We start from the raw sequence: 22,163 nt of genomic DNA on the forward strand, positions 1-22,163 counted from the left end.
TTCAGAAATGAAAATAATTTATTTTTTCCAATAATGACTCACGAAGTGAAAGGGGGAAAAATGGTGTAATTACATTTCTATCATATTGGGCAAATATACAGAGCAGACCAACATGTTTTGTCCAAAGGTCGGAAAGCGTCTAAGTGACTCCCAACTGTCTGAAAAAATATTATACTTAAGAAAAATCCGGTGTTCCAAGCTTGTAGATGGCGTAATATCTCTGCTCATTATATAGATCCCATCATTATGGAGAGTACAAGTCAAGTTGAGACCTGATTTGGACGTGTTCTCCTTGAGGTAGAGCCATTCTCTGGTAGCAATGTTGTAAGACTGCACTGTTAACATGTCCTCACTTTGGCTGGATTTTTGGTTAGGTCCCAGTTCATGAATACAACCCCCTACCAGGTAGATGGTTTCCTCGACAGAGAGCATCTGCTGTTTGCGAATGTGGACATCACACAGCTCAAAGTTGGTCCAGCAGTCAGAGACGGGACAGTACTGCAAAATGTTCATATTCCTGTCTGAAAAAAAAGGAGAGATGTTTATGCAAAAACCCAAACACATCAGTAGAGGACTATCGTATGTCAATCAGACAATCTGTAATACTATCTGTTGTTCACACTCTAAATAATCAATGCGTCTTCCAACCCTGCTTGTCATGTGTTATCTTATTTACAAGGAAGTGTTAGATTGACAATCTTTTCCTTTTTGAGACTGGAGTCTCTGATCACTTTTTTCTTTTGCAGAGGGTAAGATTTAAAACACTTTTGGCACACCGATTACATGATCCAAGTGGTATGAAGGGAGTTGGGGGCTTAATTGAATAATTCTTATGTGTTAGCTTGTGTGTTTCTTTTTAATCTTTGGTCACTGACTGATACTTGAAAATTGCTCCACTTCCCTCTGTAGAAGATATTCTCAGATCTCAGCCAATGCATCCTGTAACTGGGGGGAAGGGAGGGAAAGCAGAAAACTCCATGAAGTCCCCTAGACCGTGCAGTTTAATTTAATTAATGCACCGAGACATTAAAGTGAATGGTGCTGTGGAAAACTATAATGTGGACAAATAGAGAAGAGCTAAGTATATTGGTTTTCCTCCATGGTTCTAATAGAAACAACAACAAGGAGTCCTTGTGGCACCTTAGAGACTAACAAATTTATTTGGGCATAAGCTTTCATGGGCTAAAACCCACTTCATCAGATGCATGGAGTGGAAAATACAGTAGAGAGGTATAAATACACAGCACATGAAAAGATGGGAGTTGCCTTACCAAGTGGGGGGTCAGTGCTAATGAGCCAATTGAATTAAGGTGGAAGCGCGCTATCAAAACCAGACTCCAATGAGAAACTGCAGAACTGGAATTAATTTGCAAACTGGACACCACCAAATTAGGCCTGGATAAGTGGAGTGGATGGGTCACTACAAAAAATAATTTTCCCCCCGCTGATACTCACACCTTCTTGTCAACTGTTTGAAATGGGCCACCTTGATTACGTTGAACTCATTAGCACTACAAAAGTGATTTTTCCTCCCTTGTTGTCAACTGTTGACTTGACTCTCTGTTTTTCCTGACACAGACTAACAGTTCTAACAGAGTAGATGCAACTGGTGTTGCCTTTTTATTTCTTCCCCATCCATGCACCACAGTCACTGATCACGTCAGCAGGAATGCACACAGCTCTGCTTGTGTCACTACAAGGTACAGGAACACTGCCCCGCAATGGGAGGCTAGAGCAGTGACAGAAGGAAGCAGGTTTCTATTTAACTGTATCACATAAAAATGATGGCTATTTCTGTTTATTTTCTTGTCAGAGCAATAGAAACACCAGCTTGTAACAGTTAAAAGGTGAAATGAAGTGCTTTTATTTTATTTTTTAAATGAAAAAGCTTGTTTGCGATCTTAGATCACTAAGAGAATACATTACAATACAGAAGCTATTTTAAAAGAAAACAAAAGGTTTTAGCTGCTGAGACCTTTGTTTCATCTGCAACCACTAAACCCCTAAAAAGGAGAAGACTGATTTGCATGCCTTGAAGTGTTTTAGGATTTGCAGGAGGTGCTGAGCATATGCAATTCCTTTAGAAGTCAGGCCACTTTAACTACAGGCACCCTAGTTTGTAATTTTTGGCTGTCAGTTATTTTCTACCAAAGTGTTTACTCTTAGGTTACTTTCAGTATTTATTTTTGGAGCTTTCCACTTCATCTTTAAAGGCAGATTAAATTTTGGTCTTGACCAAATTGGTTGTGGTCTTTAAAAACAATAGGGTTTAAAAGAAATGTGTCTTACCTCTTGTAGTATATCCCCCCACAACATAAATTTTGCCCTTGCATTCACAAGCTGAGAATTCTGCAAGAGGGTTTGGCATAGATGCCACAAAATTCCACCAGTCGTGCTCTGGACTGTAACACTCCACATTGGAAAGGGACTGACCACCAATGGCATAGAGCTTCCCGTTTACAGCCAAAAGCTTAAAATTGGACCTAGAAGACACAGATTGGAGTAATGAAATAGCTAGCATGAGAAAGAAAAAACAAAGAAAGGAAAGGACATTATTTTTATGAAGGTTCCAAGATATCATCATCACTTATACCATCAGCCAGTATATTATAGTGTAAACTGTTTTGTCTGTATCCAAAATAGACTGTAAGCTCATTGGGAGAAGAACTGTATCCTTTATGTTTGTAGAGGTTGAGCACACTGAGGACATATAGGAAAAAATAATAATGAGGAGCCTTTTTAACATTTTATAGTTAAATTTCAAATCAATACAGTTTAAATGTAGCTATTCAGCAGAGTAATCTGTTCTAGCTGTGTTGTGTTTTATGTGTGTGTATTCTGTTATGAAGCACATGTGTTCCCACACACACACACACACACACACACACACACAAATCTTATTCCAGTCAGAGTTCCTGGAGTTTCATGCAAAAGCAGATTAATACCTGAAATTGAGCACTGTCCCTGGTCTGTGATAGGTATTTATTTTACTACAGGGTGAATTACACCCTGCAGAAGACGAAGATGAATATCTCCTCTCTATATTTCTCTTTTTACTTTCACCACCACAATCACCCTGAAAGTAACACATTTTGGTATTCTTCCCATCAGTCAAGGGCTAGATATTTTCACACCTTCTTCTGAAACCACACATTCATGCTGAGCTCAATATATCAATAATCTGGTTTTGGTGTAACAGTTTCAAAGTTCTATGTTTTCCCCTCCCAATTTAATCCACTGAGTCCTGTATATTTCACAGGCTGCAAAGGGAAACTTGCCAGTGATTGCGGTATCACTTTGCAACTTGTGCCTCTTAAAAAAAGAAAAAGCATGGAGAAACATTCCAAAGATTGGAAAAAAAGGGGAGATAGGAAGACGCACAAAAATTGAAGCAAAGGAGCAAGATGGGAAAGAGATCCAGAATGGGATCAATGGTAATAAAATTGCTCCTTCAGCACAACTTGTTCTGAGCCAGATCCAGCAAATTTTACTCGGGCAATTCTCCTAATAAATTCAATGGGTGAAATTTATCTCTGTGCACTGGACCAGCATAAGGCCAATGCAATATCCCATTCAAGCCCATAAAGGCTTTAGTGGTGCATTAGCTATGTGCTGTCCTGTACACCGAAAGGCGAGTTCCACTCAGTGTGAGCATGAGGTTACAAGTCAGTAAGAATACTGCCTAAGTAGATATGCATGGTTTTGTCTGAACAAAATGAATGCTGTCTGGCAACAGACTGCAATTTTTTGTATTAAATATATTTGGGGAAGCGCAAGGGGGGGGGAGGAGGGAAGTCTCTTCTAGGTAGAATCATTTTGTTCTTGTAATCCTGAGATGGCTCTGGAAACTAAAATGCTTCTCTGAAATAATTATTTGCTTTTGATTCTGTTTGTGCTGTCGTTTACTATTAAGTCACTCTGCATGTATCGAGTCTACAGTCATTATGCTTTCCAGCTTAAAGAATCTGGACTTAAGTGGCAATAATGGGTATGAAATGAGAGCAATTACTTGCAAAAACATTCGAGTTTCAAAGAGGAGTACCTATTTTAAAAGCTATAGCAGGAAGAAAAAAAAATAGACACACATATGCACTACTGGAGTTCCATATCTGAGGAACTGTACGTTGACTATAAGTACACTTTAGAAATTAAGCATATCCTTTAAAATTACTAAAATGTTAGCAAGTCTACAGTGTGTTTGTGTGTTATAGAGGGGCAGGAGCATAGCTCTGGTCTTATAAAATTAATTAACTTGGGCATATACAATATCTTTCACCTGATGGCCACAAGGCACTTTGCAAAGTTGGGCATTAACAGCTTTCTTCATCTGAAAAATGTTAAGATACAGAGAGACAAATGAATAATCCAAGGTCACGGGGTCATAATGGAATAGAATTCATGTCTTCTTAGTCAGACTTAGCTGCTCTAATCACAAGAAAATGTGGGCCCTTGCTGCTTTAGTTGTAGGGAGATCATTAATATCACATTTGTCTGATGGCATCTGTATAACTGGAGACCTTGTTGCAAATCTAGGGAAGGTTACTTTGTGAATGATAGGTTTCAGAGCAGCAGCCGTCAAATGCATCCGATGAAGTGAGCTGTAGCTCACGAAAGTTTATGCTCTAATATATTTGTTAGTCTCTAAGGTGCCACAAGTACTCCTTTTCTTTTCGTGAATGATGTATGGCACAACCTTCAACTTCTATTAGCCTAGAAGGGGCTTCCCGTCGTATATTCATGTAAAAGTGTTCAGATTACATATCTGATTTCAGCATTGGTTAACATGATGTTCAGAGCATACCCCTCAAATTCGGGAAATCTACCTACAGCACTAACTAAAATATTTATTTTACTCACAGGCACTGATCATACTTTGTCAAAGCTTGGACCCTAACTTAATAGAGAGATTGTCTTGAACAACCACTTTGTGTGCCAATTACAGCAATTGCTTTTATGGAAAACTAACATTAGGAAAGTATTTAATATCTTTTTAATCTTTTTTTTAAATGTGCTTCAGCAGATAGAAACAAGGAAAGCAAGAACCACACAACAAACCACCTTCCCATAACCACTAGCCAATGTTCCATGGACCACAGTTTGGGAACCACTGAGTTCAGTATTGGGTCAAATCCATTCCTTATGTAACTCCACTGACTTCAAAGGAGTTACACCAGGAATCATACCTTTCAGATGCCCCTCATTTGGATGTCACTCATTTTAATCCCAAGGTTCCATACAAATTTGTTGCCTCCTTATTTTTATAGCTGAAAACTATTTACATCAGCGATATAGACTCATGAAAGTGTGATTACAGGAAGAGGCATTTATGCTACAGGAATAAATCCCACCGCATTTTAGGTTTCCTGCATGAGTACAGTATATCTCCATTTATGCCTGAAATCCTCTTATTCAATCCCTTCCTTGCCCCCCATGTCTCTAATGCTGGGGGACAAAGAAAGGATTTGGCTAATACAGAGGTTTGGGTAATAGAGCAGAGAGCCCCCCAGACAGGACTGTGAGGAGGAGGACGAGCCCTCAGCTGTGGGGAAGGCCACCCTGATGCTGAATGGCCCTCTGTGGTCCTGCTGTGATGGGAGCTATTGAGCAGGTCCATGATAGTGGAGCTGCAGAGGGCTTTCTGCACTGCTGCAGGGCCAGTGACACCCAATCTCTGCAGGAACAAGGAAGATTGTGGTCCAAGTGGGACAGAGCAGAATTCTGGTGAGGGTCTCTGTTCGACCCCGCACCTTGCGCCTGCAGGAATCAGGTGTCACTGGCCCTCCAGCAGTACAGAAAACCGCCAGCCAGGACCGTGAGGAAGAGTAGGACAAGCCCGCAGCTGCAGGGGAGGCAACCCTGCTATTGAATAGCTCCTACCCTCGATTATCCAGACAAAATCCATGTCCCCCATTTTTCAGAGTAGCAGCCGTGTTAGTCTGTATTCGCAAAAAGAAAAGGAGTACTTGTGGCACCATAGAGACTAACAAGTTTGTTAGAGCATAAGCTTTCGTGAGCTACAGCTCACTTCATCGGATGCATAGAGTGGAAAATACAGGAGCAGGTATTAATACATGAAAAGATGGGAGCTGTCTTACCAAGTGGGAGGAGAGTCTCATAATTAGTTCACTAAATGTTCTGCTGTATACAGAGAGCAGCAGTTGGCACTTACCTCACCCTTTTAGCAGTGAGGGACCCGTGTCTGTGAGTCTGTCCTGACAAGCCACATACAGAAGTGGCTTTGGGGCAAGGCAGAGGATTGGCCACACCGGACAGTCTCTACGCAAAAGAATAAATGGACATAAATCTGACATCAGGAATTATAACATTCAAAAACCAGTAGGAAAACACTTCAATCTCACTGGTCACTCAGTAACAGACCTAAAAGTGGCAATTCTTCAACAAAAAAACTTCAAAAAACTTCAAAAACAGACTCCAACATGAAACTACAGAACTGGAATTAATTTGCAAACTGGACACCATCACCTTAGGCCTGAATAAAGACTGGGAGTGGTTGGGTCATTACAAAACCTAAACCTAATTTCCCCTTACTGTTACTCACATCTTCTTGTCAACTGTTTTGAAATGGGCCACTCTCTTTACCACTACAAAAGTTATTTTTCCTCCCTTGGTATTCTACTGGTAATTGAATTGTCTCATTAGACTGACCTCCCATTTGGTAAGGCAACTCCCATCTTTTCATGTATTAATACCTGCTCCTGTATTTTCCACTCCATGCATCTGATGAAGTGGGTTCTAGCCCATGAAAGCTTATGCTTAAATAAATTTGTTAGTCTCTAAGGTGCCATATGTCCCCCATGACATTCGGATGACTGAAAGTACACTGTACTTTGTTTCTACCCTTCATTTTGGATCTCTCATGTATTGCATTCTCCATTGGAGCCTTGGCACAGCAAGAGGTATGCCTGGGATGAATCTGGCCTAAAGGCTTTTAAAGTGGAAGTGTTTGCAGTAGTTCCCGACACACAGGAACTGGGAGTGAGGGGATCGAAGTGGGGAAGAGGAGGTCTCTTCAGGAGGCAGCCTGAATGTCTCCTAATCCTCTATGATTTCACCAGGAGCAGCTCCTCTTGTCTTCCTGTGAAAGCCCTGCAGGTGGCAGCAGCTCAGGTACAGACTACTCCCATAAACATTGTTCCATATGCATCTGCATGCTCCCAGGCTGGTGTTTAAAAGGGCCTTCCAACCCTGGGATATTATTTACCAGGAAAAAAACACAACACATCTCTCATTTTGGAGCAAAATAACAATTACAAATACAGTCCAGGATGGCTCAGAAGGCAGGGATTCTAAGGGCATAATATTTAGTAAATTTCATTTGGCAATGTCACTAAGTAAAACAAAAGGGACAAGGACTCTGTTTATCACTACACAATCCCTAAAGTTCCTTGTTATCTCCCTCTCTCTTTCAGAGAGAGTGCTTTTTCTCTCTAACTCCACTGGGCCCCAAGAGCATGACTTACCATGAGAAGTTACTTTCTCATAACCTAGTTTTCTGTCATAAAAAAGCCAAAATTCTGATAGCCCCCCATCCACTTTTTTCTGTGATTAAAAAGAAATGCTAAATTATAGTTTCCCTAGCCTAAATACCATATATATAGTTATCAGTTGAATACAATGTTTTACTGATACACAGTAGAACCTCATTTATCTGAGCCTCCGTTGTCCGGCTCTCAGTATTAACCCAACCACTAGCTGCCTGGGGCTGACAGGAACAGAGTTGGGCAGTCAGCTCCTCCCCATCTTAAAATAAGGAATAGAAAGCTCTTTGCCAGTTCTTCTGATGATCTGATTTTTTTGATTATCCAATCCGGCCCCGGTCCCAATTAGATTGGATAAACAGGGTTCCACTGGAAATTTAAAACACTTACCACGAGAGGAGGAGGTTGTTCATACTGAATAAGTGACACTGATACTTTCAGTAAAATTTAATTCATGTATGTTTTTATTGTTTCACAAAATGTAAAAACTAAAAATTGTCTGAAAAAATGCAAATTCCGTGTTTTTCTGTGGCAAATGGATTTCTAGTATTCCCGCTCATAACACTCAAGCCAGTTCTATAGAGATGATGTTTCAGTACAACAGTGCTTGTTGAACAACGCAACTACAAAAGTAATAAGTATGATCTAGTGGACAGGGCCCCGCACTAGACTGGCATTCAAGAGACTGGGTTAAACTCAGCCACAAACTTCCTGCATGACACTTAGCAAGCCACTTAATCTGCCCTATGCATCAGTTCCCATCTGTAAAATGGGGATAACACTGCTCTACCACACATGGATTTTTATCTTCGACACCTATTACTGATCGTGAGGCACTTTGAGACAATGGTGATGAGACACTTAAGTAGCTGGCTAGATCACAGCTATAAACTGGATTGGAATTACAATAATCTTTAGGACCTAATTATAAAAGCCAGGACATTTTTAAGGGCAGGGCAATCCTTTTATTAGTAGCCACTCAGCACAATGAATTAACTTATTCCTCAACTTACTTCTTTTGGTCATGAAGTATTTCAGTTCACTTGGGACCAAATGCAAGGCACATCAAAAAGTCAGAGTCAAACCACCAACTTCAATGGGTTCAGGAACCCTGCCTCAGCGTATGCAACATTGATCCATGGAATATTATAGTACCAATTGATCAAGCTCCCATCAACAGAGGAACATGTGACTGCCCTTCCTTGGAAGCATGCTGGGCAAATGGCCTGTTTATTTGACAAAGACTCCACACGCTACCCCAGGGGGATTCTGCATCACTGCACATATACAGAATTCATGTCCCATGCAGATTTCTTTGCTTCCCTGCAGAAAAATGACTTCTGTCAGGAAAGCTCAAGGAAGCTGCAAGAGCAGTCATGTGCCCCTCCCCAGCAGCACAGGCAGGTTGGCTCGCCCCGTAGAGACATAAATCACCACAGGGAGGGTGGGCTGGGCAGTCATGCGAAAGAAAGAGAGAGAGACGTTCTGTCCCTTTTGCTCACTACTGCAGCATGCTTGGCGTGATGGGGCAGGGCTTCAGGGTGTTTCTGAGGAGATAGGCATGGAGCAGGCTCTGTCCCCTCAGGCAGAGCAGAATGTAGCAGCCTGCCTGCTTAGTGAATTTTTCCCATTGTCTTTGTGAATTCCCTAGGAGTATAAAACAGGTGTAAAAGTTTTAAGGCTCCTTCACATTGCCAGAGGGGTGTAAGGGACAGTTTGGCCTTATAAATGTTTATGGTGCTTTTGTGATTAGAACTGGTCTAAATTTTTGGACTGAAAAAATTTCCTATCAAAATGTGTCCATGAACTGTTTGCTACCGACATTTCTGGAGATGGTCAGTAGCCATTATAAATTGTGAGTTTGATTCCCCAGCCCTCACTTTCTCTTGCCTATGATGTAACACTGAGCATACGGCTGCATATATTTGTTGACTAATAACTAGAAATAAAGGGTCATCCCTACCTACATTACTATTAAGCAAGGGGGTTTAGGGATTCCTCCAATGCTCCCCATTCTCCACCCACTGTATTGTAGTTTAAATAAATTACTGAAATAATTGAAATCAGAGTGATTATATTGTGTTATTTTGACAAATAAACTATGCAGAATTTTAAAATATTGTGCACAGAATTTTTAATTATTTGGTGCTCAATTTTTTTTTGCACAGAATTCCCCCAGGATTAACATACTAAAATATAATGTACAAATGAACCATGCTCTTATTGCAGCATCTCTCTGTGTAGCATAAATGCCATGAAGTTTAGGACTGATTTGGCTGAGGCAGTGTCTGCACCTTTGTTATACAGTCCTCCATTTAGAGGTGGGACCGTTCAACTGCTATTCCATTCTGACGCATGGCATACATCTTCAGACACGTGATTAAAAAGACAAGTGTATAGGGGATGTTGTAAAGTACATGAGACTTTAATACCACAAGCCCGATCTATTCTATGCAGACATTAAAGACCGCAGGGCCTGTTTTGTAAAAACAGACGTTTGAAAGAGTCCCCTTGGCAACAATTCCCCGCTCTCCATGACCATTTGATCAGAGTTTTGCATGTTCACTGGCTGCCACTATATACCCAACAGGCAGAAGCACTTCTGTAGAATTGTCTCAGGTTGATGAGAATCCAGGATCTCAAGAGAATAGAGACGACTGCAGGGATTACGATCTGCAGGATTACTCTTGTCGTCAGTTCCTGGGGTGAAACTCTCCACAGCTAGCAGCAAGACATCGTCAGGGAAGGGCCCACATGTTGAGAGTCCTATGATATGGTCTTAGTTTGCATGGCAAACACACTGTATTTTCAGCAGTGCCCCTGCCAGATTTCAATGCAGAAGTTGGATGATGCATAGCAAATGAGACAGGGCCCTCTGGAATAGGAAGAATGGTCTTTTGTTTAAGAACTTGATGAGACCTTGGAGATCTGGGATTTATTCCTGCTTCTGCCACAGATTTCTTTTGTGATTTTGATCAAGTCACTTAAATCTACGTACTCCAGTTCCACATTTGTAAAATAAGGATAATAATATTCCCCTTACTCACAGGGTTATTGTAAGGATAATGTCTCCGATGCTTCATTCATTAATGCTTATAAAATGCTAAAATTCTCTGGCAATAAATCCCATAAAAAAGTCAAGCAAGGGAGCTACAAAGAGAGAAAAGAGTCAGGCTTTCAAAAGCTTGCTGGCTTGATTCATAACTAGGATGGGAGCTTTTGAGGCGGAAGAGTGATTCATTGTTGGTCCTTTTATGTTGTAATACCAGTACTTTCTTGTTTGTTTCATTGATATAAGATGTCCATGTGTTTGCTTATATTTTATGGTAGCAAAGGCCAATCAATCAATGCATTCAGATTAGAGTAGGATTGCTTCTGCAGAACCTGATAAGAGAATAGAGCTAAGATTTTTTTTTTTAAAGGCACCTAAAGTTAGGTGCCTAAATCCATTCTTAGGCACTTAAATAAGTGGCCTGAAGTCACAGGCAGGCAGTGATCGATCCAGTGGGGGCTGATTTGATTTATTGCGTCTAGTCTAGACATGGTAAATCGACCCCTGAACGCTCTCCCGTGGACTCCTGTACTCCACCACCGCAAGAGGCACAGGCAGAGTCGACAGGGGAGCGGCAGCAGTTGACTCACCATAGTGAAGACACCGCAGTGAGTAGTTTTCAGAGTAGCAGCCGTGTTAGTCTGTATCAGCAAAAAGAAAAGGAGTACTTGTGGCACCTTAGAGACTAACAAATTTATTTGAGCATAAGCTTTCGTGAGCTACAGCTCACTTCATCGGAACCTTGCATAACATCATTGAGTAGTGACTAGGTCTAAGTATGTCGACTTCAGCTACGTTATTCACGTAGCTGAAGTTGAGTAACTTAGATCGATCCCCCGTCAGTGTAGACCAGGGCACAGAATGCTGGGCACTTTTGAAAGCAAGGCCACTTATTTAGGAGCCTAAAGATGGGTTTAGGACCCTAACTTTAAGCACCCTTTTTAAAAAAAAAAAAAATCTTGGCCTACATTTTTATCCCGTGTCATTTCTCTCATGGAGTGAAAAAATGATGTTAACACAATATTAAGATACCATCATTTCTTTTAAAGTCTCAAGAAATGCATGCTTTAGAGTCCCTATAGCAATATTGACTTAGGCATGTTGCACATCCTTTATAGTTTGTGATATACATTAAACAAGAGTAAATTAAAAGTAAACTCTGACTGTGCACATGACTCAGAGACACCTGAAATTTTATCATAATATCAATTTCACAAACTAATTTGGGATAACCCAAAATTTAGATAATCAGATTGTCAGATTTACCTGTATTATCTTCTACAACAAACAAGGAAAATGGGAAGAGAAAATACACTACATATATGCAACATGTCCAACTTGCTGCTGCTGCACGAACCTTTAATTTTGCGTTTCCTGACTTTTTAAACATTTGCACAGGCTTAATATTTCTGCACTTAGGCATTTTAAAGAGGAAAAAGAAAAAAAAAGGAATATACAGCACCAATGCATGTTTCTTAGAGGCAAATTTGCTTCTTGTAAATACTTAGAAGACTAGGGATCAACTTCTCTCTCGGTCACGAGGGTAAGGGGTTAGTCTTGGGATTAGTTCTGCACTCAAAGAGGCAGAGGAAAGAGAAAAAGGGATGCCTGCAGGGCCTGATCCATGCAGTGATGCTGGAATTAGGGGTGCTGCCACCCCCCTGGCCTGATGTAGTAATAACAAACACCATATACATGGTTTCCATGATCAGCACCCCCACTATAAAAATTGTCCCCACACCCCGGATCCACATAAGCATGAATGTTATATCCAGCAAGATACTAAATGCCTTCAACTCCCACAGCCTCTCTCTAGTCAGGGGAGAGGTATCAGCACTTGTGGATGATTTCAAACTTCTAAAATGACCCTTTTCAGTCAGGGGCACATAGCTCAAAAAAATCTGTGTTCAAGTTACCATGCATTATTTCTACAGCACCATAGATGTATATAGCAATTTAAGGATAATAAATACATTAAATCATTTCAGATACAATGAATTAAAAAAAGGTGGTGGGGGAGAAGAGCTGGTCAGGAGTGGGAAGGTGCAGGTGAAAAAAAACACAAAGATCTTGTTTTGAAAAGCACACACTTGTTGTGCAGCAGAAGGATGGTATGGTAAATCGCTCCTGTCACGCTCATCTTACAACTAAAGACTCCAATCCTGCCATTTGATCAATGTAGGATCCATGCTCAGGTATTGACTTCAATGGGACACTGCATGCATTCCACTGAAGTCAAGTGTTCTGCACATTCACAGAAATCTACCTGCAAAGATGAGAATGCAGAATCAGGGCCTATTAAAATCATCTAGGTTTTCAAAAACTCAATGAGGACTATTTACATGTCAAATTTTAGAGTTCAGCTGTTTTTGCTGTAAACTGTTTTGTTTTTTTAAAAAAAGACGAATGTTGTATTCAATAATACATGTATTCAATATATTCAGTTTTATAATAAGAACTTTAAAAAGAAAACCCAAACTTTCCCTTAGTTTTGTCTAGTCTTGCAGCTTTAACAACTTGTAAAATAGTGTAATTGCATAATTCTATTGATAATGCTTTGAAGCATGCACCAGCTGGAAACATATACAAGCTGTAAAACATTTACCTTTTTTCTAATTGTCATTATCAATTACTTTATGAAAAAAAATCAATAAAAAACTAACCACAAAAAATACTGAATTACATGGTTTCAGAGTAGAAGCCGTGTTAGTCTGTATCTGCAAAAAGAACATGAGTACTTGTGGCAGCTTTGAGACTAATAAATTTATTTGAGCATAAGCTTTCGTGGGCTACAGCCCACTTCATCAGATGCATACAATGGAACATATAGTAAGAAGATTTTGTGTGCACACACACACACGAAAAGGTGGAGTAAGAGGCTAAATTCTTAAAACTACAATACCCACCTGCCGAAGTGAAAAAACAGACAGACAGAGCCAGAAGAATACCCAGAAGTCACCTACTACAGGACAGGCCCAACAAAGAAAATAACAGAACGCCACTAGCCATCACCTTCAGCCCCCAACTAAAACCTCTCCAGCACATCAAAGATCTACAACCTATACTAAAAAATGATCCCTCACTCTCTCAGATCTTGGGAGACAGACCAGTCCTCGCTTACCGACAGCCCCCCAACCTGAAGCAAATACTCTCCAGCAACCACATACCAAAAAAAACACTAACCCAGGAACCTATCCTTGCAACAAAGTCCGATGCTAACTCTGTCCACATATTTATTCAAGTGACACCATCATAAGACCTAATCATATTAGCCACATCATCAGGGGCTCGTTCACCTGCACATCTACCAATATGATATATGCCATCATGTGCCAGCAATGCCCCTCTGCCGTGTACATTGGCCAAACCGGACAGTCTCTATGCAAAAGAATAAATGGACACAAATCTGACATCAGGAATCATAACATTTAAAAAACAGGTAGGAGAACTCTTCAACCTCTCTGGCCACTTAGTAACAGATTTAAAGGTGGCAATTTTGCAATAGAAAAGCTTCAAAAACGGACTCCAATGAGAAACTGCTGAGCTTGAATTAATATGCAAACTAGATACTATTAACTTGGGTTTGAATAGAGACTGGGAGAGGCTGGGTCATTACACATATTGAATCTATTTCCCCATGTTAAGTATCCTCACAACTTCTTGTCAATTGTCTAAATGGGCCACCTTGATAATCACTACAAAAGTTTTTTTTCCTCCTGCTGATAATAGCTCATCTTAATTAATTAGCCTCTTACTCCACCTTTTCATGTTCTCTGTATGCATATGTATCTGTATCTTCTTACTATATGTTCCATTCTATGCATCCAATGAAGTGGGCTGTAGCCCATGAAAGCTTATGCTCAAATAAATAATTTTGTTAGTCTCTAAGATGCCACAAGTACTCCTGTTCTTTTTGAGTTACATGGGCCACTTCCACTGACAATTATAGTCTACTTCATCAGCTTTTAAAAACAATATAAAAAACAGGAAGAGGGGGTTGGTGATAGAAGGAATCAATTTCAGGGAAAACATTTTCCTCAGCTATACTAAATGATAAGCTCTCTGGAGTAGGGACTGGTTTTATAGCATGCATGTACAGTGCCTAGCACAACATCTAACTGCTGCGATACAAATAATACTCTGTTTGGTGGATCTGGACTCCGACGTTCTGCACTCCATACATGCATGCCATTGATGTCAACGGGATTTCTATGTGTGTAAGAAGTCCAGATTACTGAGCCAAAAGGCGCCATGTAGAGAAGACTTCACCTTCACTATTTTACCAAGAATTTCTGTTTTAAACAAAGACAAATATTTGGAGATTCCAAAGCCTACTGGACTCTAGAGGCCTGATTCATCACCCCTCTGCTCCTTGGGTACTGTCATTAACACCAGCAAAAAGGAAGAGAAGAGAAGGGGAGAGTCAAGCACTGCTTACACTGATGGAGTTGACGCCACAAGGAGCAGGGCAGTGGTGAATCAGGCCCTGCACCTTGTGTAGGTATTGACGAGACCCACACTCAATAGGATATATCTTGGAAATGCATCATGTGGGGGTTTACCTCTTTTGGTTCATTGAAGCCATCTGACTCCATTCATTTATGCAGGGGTTATAACAGTGGGCAGCCGATATCTCTTGACTGGTGATCCTATAGCCCCCGATGACAAACAGGTAGTTGTCCAGCATCGCCGACCCGTAGCCTCGGACGTTCACGAGGTCCAGGGGCAGGTTGTTGGCCAAGGGCAGCCACCTCTGGGCCACCTCATCGTACCTCAGCATGGACCAAGAGGCTTCCTCTTGCAGGTGGCGGCACGGGGCCAGGCCCAAAGAGGAGGCACCCATGAAGTCTCCGATAGCCAGAAGGGCGGCGGTGCCCTTCATCCGCCTCTCCATCAGCTGCTGCCGGAGGGCGCTGGGCAGGAGCAGGTGGGGGCGGGCCTCAGGTCTCCGCAGCACCTGATGGTAGTGGGCAGCCATGAAGTCCAGGCAGGCGTCCTGCAGGTCCTGGAGGCCATAGACCTGGGCCAGGCGGTGCAGCTCCAGGCAGTTGCCCAGCCTCACCTGGGAGAGGAGCAGGCGCAGCAGGGGGGTGACCTGCAGGTAGGAGGCAGCCTCGATCAGCTCCTCCAGCAGAGGGGGCTCCTGCTCGCCGCCCTCGTCCTGCTCCAGCCAGGCCAGGCGCGAGGTGTTGATGAAGTCCAGCACCAGCTCCAGCCCCAGGGCGCTGAGCCCCCCGCGCAGCTGCTGCTCCTCCTGCCCCTGCCCTGCCTCCCGCATGCCCGAGCGGAACAGGGCGCGGAAATAGTCGCTCTGCTCCATCAGCTTCCTCTTGCAGACCGGGTAGCACCTGTCCCCCAGCCGGATCCGCACCACCTCCTCCTCCCCGCCCGCCCCAGCCTCCGCCGCCTCCGCGCGGGACATGGCCCCGCTCCGGCTCCTTCCTTGCCCGCTGCCGGGTTGGGAGGGGAGCGCACGCCGGGAGACGCAGCCGCGGTAAGGGCGGGGGCCGGGGACGCGCCAGCGCCGGGGGCTGGTTCCCTCTGGCGGGGGCCCCTGCCGCGCGCAGGCCTAAAAAGGCAACATTGGAGCGCGCGGGCCGGGCGGTGCAGCAGGCCGGGGCCTCCGCTCAGCCGCTGGGGAGCCCGCGTCTCTCGGCCCCAGCTGCCGCAGCCTCCCGGCCGGGGAGGAACCTCGAACGCTCTCCGCTTGGTGCGCCTGGCTGGAGCTGGAGCTGGAGCTGGAGCGCTCCCGCCCGGGCCGCCGCGGGCCAAGGTCAGCCCTGAGCAGTGCCCCTCCCGGGTGCAAGGACCTCCGCCCCCTCTGGGGGGCTTTTAAACCTGCCTGAAGAGCCATTTAAAATGAGGGAGTTTCTGGTCCAACACCCTCTGCTCTTCCTCCCTGTAAAAAGGGGACCTGGCTGCTCTGACGCTATATGGCGCCTATACAAAGTCACTGGTTAACTGAGCTGATGGAAGAGGAAGGGTGCACTTATAGTTAGGGCACCAGACTGCAACTTGGGCCACCTGGGTGTAATTCACAGCAGTGCCCCAGCCTCCCTGTTTCACCCTGAGGATAGTAGTCCATTTCCCCCACTCTGTGGCTGTCTTGGCTATATCCATTGTAAGCTCTTTGGGGGCAGGGACTGTCTCTTAGCTGCGTTGTTTGTATGATGCCTAGGACAGCGGGCCCCTGATCTTTGTTGAGGCTGTGACAGCATCCACCCTTATACACAATTATAATAAGAAAAGGAGTACTTGTGGCACCTTAGAGACAAACAAATTTATTTGAGCATAAGCTTTCGTGACCTAGAGCATCCGATGAAGTGAGCTGTAGCTCACGAAAGCTTATGCTCAAATAAATTTGTTAGTCTCTAAGGTGCCACAAGTACTCCTTATCTTTATTACTGACTTTTATAACTAATTGCTTGTACTCATTTAAAAGCTCTTTGTAGTTAATACAATTGTTTATTGTTTTCATCTAATCCAGTGTGTTTAAATGTCTGGGTAATTTCATTTATTATAATAAACTGGTGTAAATTATTCCCTTAAAGAAATAACAAACTTAATATATCTGGACTGTCTGGGAGAGGGCTGAACATACTATTTCTGGGGGATAGTCTGGGACTGAGTGTATGTTGGGGTCACTGTGCATTATAACCAAGGCTGGTGAAAGCCAGGGTGTGACTGCAGTTACACAAACATATCTGGGAGTGGCCAGTATGCTGGTGGCTGGTGGTGAGTAGTCCAGCTTGGAGCTTACAACAGCAAGGCAACCCAGGTTACAGGGCAGGAGTGACACAGCCTCCCCTCTCTTCCCCCCACCCCCACCGGTTTGGATTATACCCTGGTATGTCACAGGAATGCATAGGCACTACTTAGGGCCCTACCAAATTCGTAGTCCATTTTGGTCAATTTCACGGGCATAGGATTTTAAAAATTGTCAATTTCTTTATTTCAGCTATTTAAATCTAAAATTTCATGATGTTGTAATTGTAAGGATCCTGACCCAAAAAAGAGAAATGGGGGAGGGAGGGTTTGCAGTACTGCTACCCTTATTTGTGTTCAGCTGCTGGCAGAGATGTTGCCTTCAGAGATGGGCAGCTGGAGAACAGTGGCTGCTGTCCTGGGACCCCAGCTCTGAAGGCAGAGCTGCCACCAGCGGCAGTGCAGAAGTAAGGGTGGCATGGTATGGTATTGCCACCTTTACTTCTGCGCTGCTACTGGTGGGGCGCTGCCTTCAGAGCTGGGCTCCTGGCCAACAGCCACAGCTCTCTGGCCTCCCAGCATAGAAGTGAGGGTGGCAATACCGTGACCTTCCTAAAATAACCTTGTGGACCCCCCTTCTGCAATTCCCTTTGCGGTCAGGACCTCCAATTTGATAAATGCTGGTCTCCTGTATTGTATAGGGTAAAAGCACACAAAAGACCAGATTTCATGGTCTGTAACATGTTTTTTATAGCCGTGAATTTGGTGGGCCCTAGCAATACTGTAATGTAAATAATAATAGGAAACATTACTTTCTGGAAGATCACCATCTTACAGCTGATAGTTTATTTTGTTTCCTTGGTGGTTGTACTCCTTGGGATAGCATAGTTTTTCAATACTTTTTGTTATTTCTATGTGGCAATAAGAATTTACCACTTAAAAGTAGATCATACAAACACTTATGCTTAACTTTATGCATGCGAGTAATGTCATTGATTTCAATGTGATTAGTCACAAGCATGCAGCACATGAATATTTGCAGCAACAGACATGAAGTGAGTTTAATTCAAGTACAACCACATGTCAAGGGTACAGAGAGTGACATAAATTGAAGATGAAAAAGACCCATCGGCTTGCGTAGTCTGTCCTCCTCACTGCACTCTGAAGATGGGGAATGGGAATCAGCACAGAACATCATAGCATTGTAATACAATACTGTTACATCAAAATGTAATATCTCTGTGGCAGACTGTATCCTTGCTCACTATGGTAATAATCTTTGTACAAGGTATGCCTTGTGAGGTGGTATTTGAAAATTGATAATTTGCTGGTCATTATTGTCCTGGTAAGATACATGTGGGAACATTGTATGCAAAGTTATAAAATTCCACTCTATGTACTAACACATGTTCCAAGTCTGGGGAGTGGCCAAACCAGTTGTTCAGAGACAAAGGGCAAGCTGACACCTCAGCCAGGTATAAACAAGGCCAATGGGGCTATTAAGGGGTGGGTGGGTGTGAGAGAGAGAGAGAGAAATCTACATTTTAGCAAAGAAACAGCGTGGAGTTCCTGACCACATAGACAATGCCATGCTCTCTGCTGGAAGTGCATCATAAAGGGGAGAAGGGACTATAAAAGGGAATGGGAGACACCCCATAACATCCCTCTTCCTCGCTCTCTGCCTACTGATTCACTGCATCAGAAAGAACAATGAAGTAACCACTGAATGGGGGAAAGGGTCTTGGCCTGAAAAGCTTGGCCAGTAAGACTGTTGAGAGCATGTGGTGAGAAAAACTTTACTTTGAATTTAACCTAGTTTGTTAACTTAGGCATTACTTGTCTTTTATCTTTCTTTTTCTTGTAACCATTTCTTACTTTCATGCCTCATTACTTGTACTTACTTAAAATCTCTCTCTTTGTAGTTTTAATTGTTTTATCTAATTCAGTGTGTTTGTTTGGGAAACTCCATTTGGGGTAATAAGATAAGTGCATATCATTTCTATTAATTTAATGATGGACTTTATATAAGCATGTATTGTCCTGGAGCAGGCTGGTCAGTACAGTACATACATTTCGGGGGTGGGTGGGGAGAACCTAAGGCTGGGAGTGTGTTGGGGTCACCCTGCTGTATAAATAAGGCTGATAAGAGGCAATGTGTGGCTGGCTGCAGCACACACACAGACGGGAATGACTTACATGTTGGAGGCTGTTTGTGAGCAGTCCAAGGCTGTAGACTCCAGCAGCCAAAGCAGTGTAAAGTGCACACCAAGTTAGAGGGCAGGAGTGACACAGCTACTCATTAGTCTAGATTATAACCAGTATATCACAATTTCACAGGCTTCAAAAGATACTTCGGGGCATGTTGATATTTCCCAAGATCGGATTGCAGAGTGCTGGATTGCCCCATGAAATTTGGGATGAACACAGAAATATTTAGAGGTAGTAACCCTGCTAGATGTGCAGGAGGCATATCTGTATTTAGAATGGACGGCCATTTATTAGCTACATATTTACTATTTTCCTACTTTGTCCCATCCAAAAACTTTTCTAGACCAATGTATTGCAATAGAATTAAAGGCATGCCCCTATTTTTCCTCCCCACATGTCTCATTAGTAAATCAGTCAGTACTCATTACACATCTTGTGTTTAGGGCAGCGACAAAGCTCCTCCACACCTGTCTGTTTCTTTCAATGGTTCCCTAGCTGTGCCCTAGGTTTTTCAGCTCGGCCTCCATAGTTCTGCACCATGTTGTTTGCGGGTGACTTTGTTTTCACTTGCCTTCAGGTGTCCATCTTATTGCTATTGTGGTTTCCATCTGAAGCACAGGGCCAATCCATCTCCAGCGCCTTCTGGTAATGATGGTGCTCATAGCTTCTTGGCTGCACTGTGTGAATAGGTCTTGGTTTGATACTGTTCTGGGCCAAAAGATATGGAGAATTTTTCTAAGGCAGGTTGTATGGAATGAAGACAGTTTGGACATGTCATACTTTGTCATTCCCCAGCATTTTGCACTATAAAGTAGTGTTGGAAGTACGCAGCTCTGATAGATCCTGAGTTTGGATTTGCTGTTGCATTTTGATTATTTCCAGTCTGTAATTAAGCTCCTGAAGGTGTTCCTGGCTTTATTTATTCTGTTATGGATATCCAGACTTGTTCCACCGTCCTGGCTGTTGGTGCTGTCCACATATGTGTGAATGTCTCATTAGTAGCATTTACGTATTGTCAGGTTATCTGCAAAGTGGGTCTTTGCTCCAGCCATATACCGTAGTGGCTGTGATATCACCAGTAAAGTGCATTACCAGAGAACAGGAACTGGTGATCTGTGACTTCAGGGGACCTGACAAAGCAAAACAACCCCAAAGCCTATTTAAAATCTCTTGAGCACTCAATGCCCCACAGTTCCCATCTTAAGTAAGGATGGTTCTTGTTTGGTTTGTTATTGCCTTAAAAAAACCCACAGACAAACAATCCAATGGTGTAAATTACGCCAGGGTTTCAATAGAACATAGTAGCAGAGGTGCTTGTTTGTTTCCATCTTATAATATCAGCCATTGTCCCTGCTCAATGCTACAAGTGAGTAGGATCTAGCTGCAAGAATAGACAGACTAAAATCACACGTTTAGAATAAAAGTCACAAGATTTTGCTTGGAATAGAAAATACATTGTGAGTTCAGCAAAATCCTTTCCTCTTTCCCTCTTCTAATACTCAACAGACTTACAGATTTAAATCAGCTATAGCAAATGCTCAAGATCCGAACATAAAGTTTAAACAAAAATATTCATAGTAGCATTTGCATTTTGATTGTTTTGTGTTCTGTTGCACCAGAATGCACTTTACCAGGTGGAGTGGGAGGGAATCTCCAACATGTGCTTTCACTTTGATTTTGCTTAAATGGGGTTCTAAAATTGCTAACGTTTCTCCCACCTCCTTTTCTTTCCAATGCCAACTCTGTCTCCATAGGGAAATGTTCTGTGTACTTAACAGATTTATAAGAGTAAGTTTTCAAAGCCATATTGGGTAAACCAATTGTGTCAGTTCCGCTGGTAAGAGGAAGCTTTTTTTTTTTCTTCAAGGCTCTATTGAGTAATTCAATAGTCATGTCCCATACACAATGGCAACAAAACATTAGCCTAAACAATTTGAGAACATGGCAAATTACAATGTGGAAGGCCTTGCAACAGTGCTAGCTAATTGCTAACCTCCCAAACTCCTCTTGAAGTCAATGGGAGCTGCAGGTACTCAGCACTTGAGAAAAATCATGCCCAAGGAAATGGAGGCTCATTGGTGTGATGGTTCTTGGGGTACCCAGTACTGGGAGTCACCTTGTTACCTACTGCCTCAGCATGAGGGCGTCTTCCCTGGTTTAGTATTGTGCAAGGCTAAACAATTAAGCCTTGCACTGCATCACCAGCTAAAAAGGGTGGAGTGACAATTCCCCCCCCCCCCGCCCAAATGGGCCATCACAGAGAGACATGATCCTCTGGTGACTAATTTTTACTCCATGTCCTTAAAGTATGCTTTCAATATAAATATTTTTTTCTTAAATATTACATACATCTCACTGATTATGAATCTTGACAAGTTACAAGCTTTCTGTAGATACCTTACACGTTACTATTTATGGCTAAATATTCTGTCTGACATGCTTGGTGTAGCAAGTTTGTCAGGTCTGTGGTAAGAATTGTTTGCAAAGAACAGGGGACCCTTTCTCAAGGGGTATCTACGTCACAACTGTATTTTAATAGTAGTATACAGCCATGTGACAACTGCTGCCTTGGCCAACATGCTAAGGATTGAATCAGGGACCTCTAGAACTAAAAACATTAGTCTCTACAGCTTAAGCTAAAGAGGCAGACTATATAGCTGAGAACTCTAACATATTGACATCCTCTGTGGACTGGGTAC

General features: G+C 42.6%; 2 protein-coding genes across 6 annotated transcripts in view; one reads left to right on the plus strand and one right to left on the minus strand.

Annotated features, from left to right (window-relative positions):
- KLHL42 (kelch like family member 42) lies at positions 1-16,495 on the minus strand. The gene is given in 5 exon segments (XM_038379058.2): positions 1-521; positions 2,290-2,483; positions 15,114-16,104; positions 16,107-16,173; positions 16,175-16,495. Coding segments are annotated over 5 exon segments (1,935 nt in total). The 5' UTR covers positions 16,406-16,495; the 3' UTR covers positions 1-69.
- Positions 15,908-22,163, plus strand: part of MANSC4 (MANSC domain containing 4) — a 22,879-nt gene continuing 16,623 nt past the window's right edge. For 3 of the 5 annotated variants that reach the window (XM_043514987.1, XM_038379113.2, XM_038379093.2), the window contains exon 1: positions 16,186-16,324. The gene's annotated coding sequence lies outside the window, so the exon portion shown is untranslated. Of the gene's footprint in view, positions 16,046-16,185; positions 16,325-22,163 lie in introns of those variants that run through there. The other 2 variants (XM_038379121.2, XM_038379103.2) reach the window with 1 other exon arrangement.

The sequence above is a fragment of the Dermochelys coriacea genome, chromosome 1 (genome assembly GCF_009764565.3).
Source record: "Dermochelys coriacea isolate rDerCor1 chromosome 1, rDerCor1.pri.v4, whole genome shotgun sequence".
Lineage (NCBI taxonomy): Eukaryota > Metazoa > Chordata > Testudines > Dermochelyidae > Dermochelys > Dermochelys coriacea.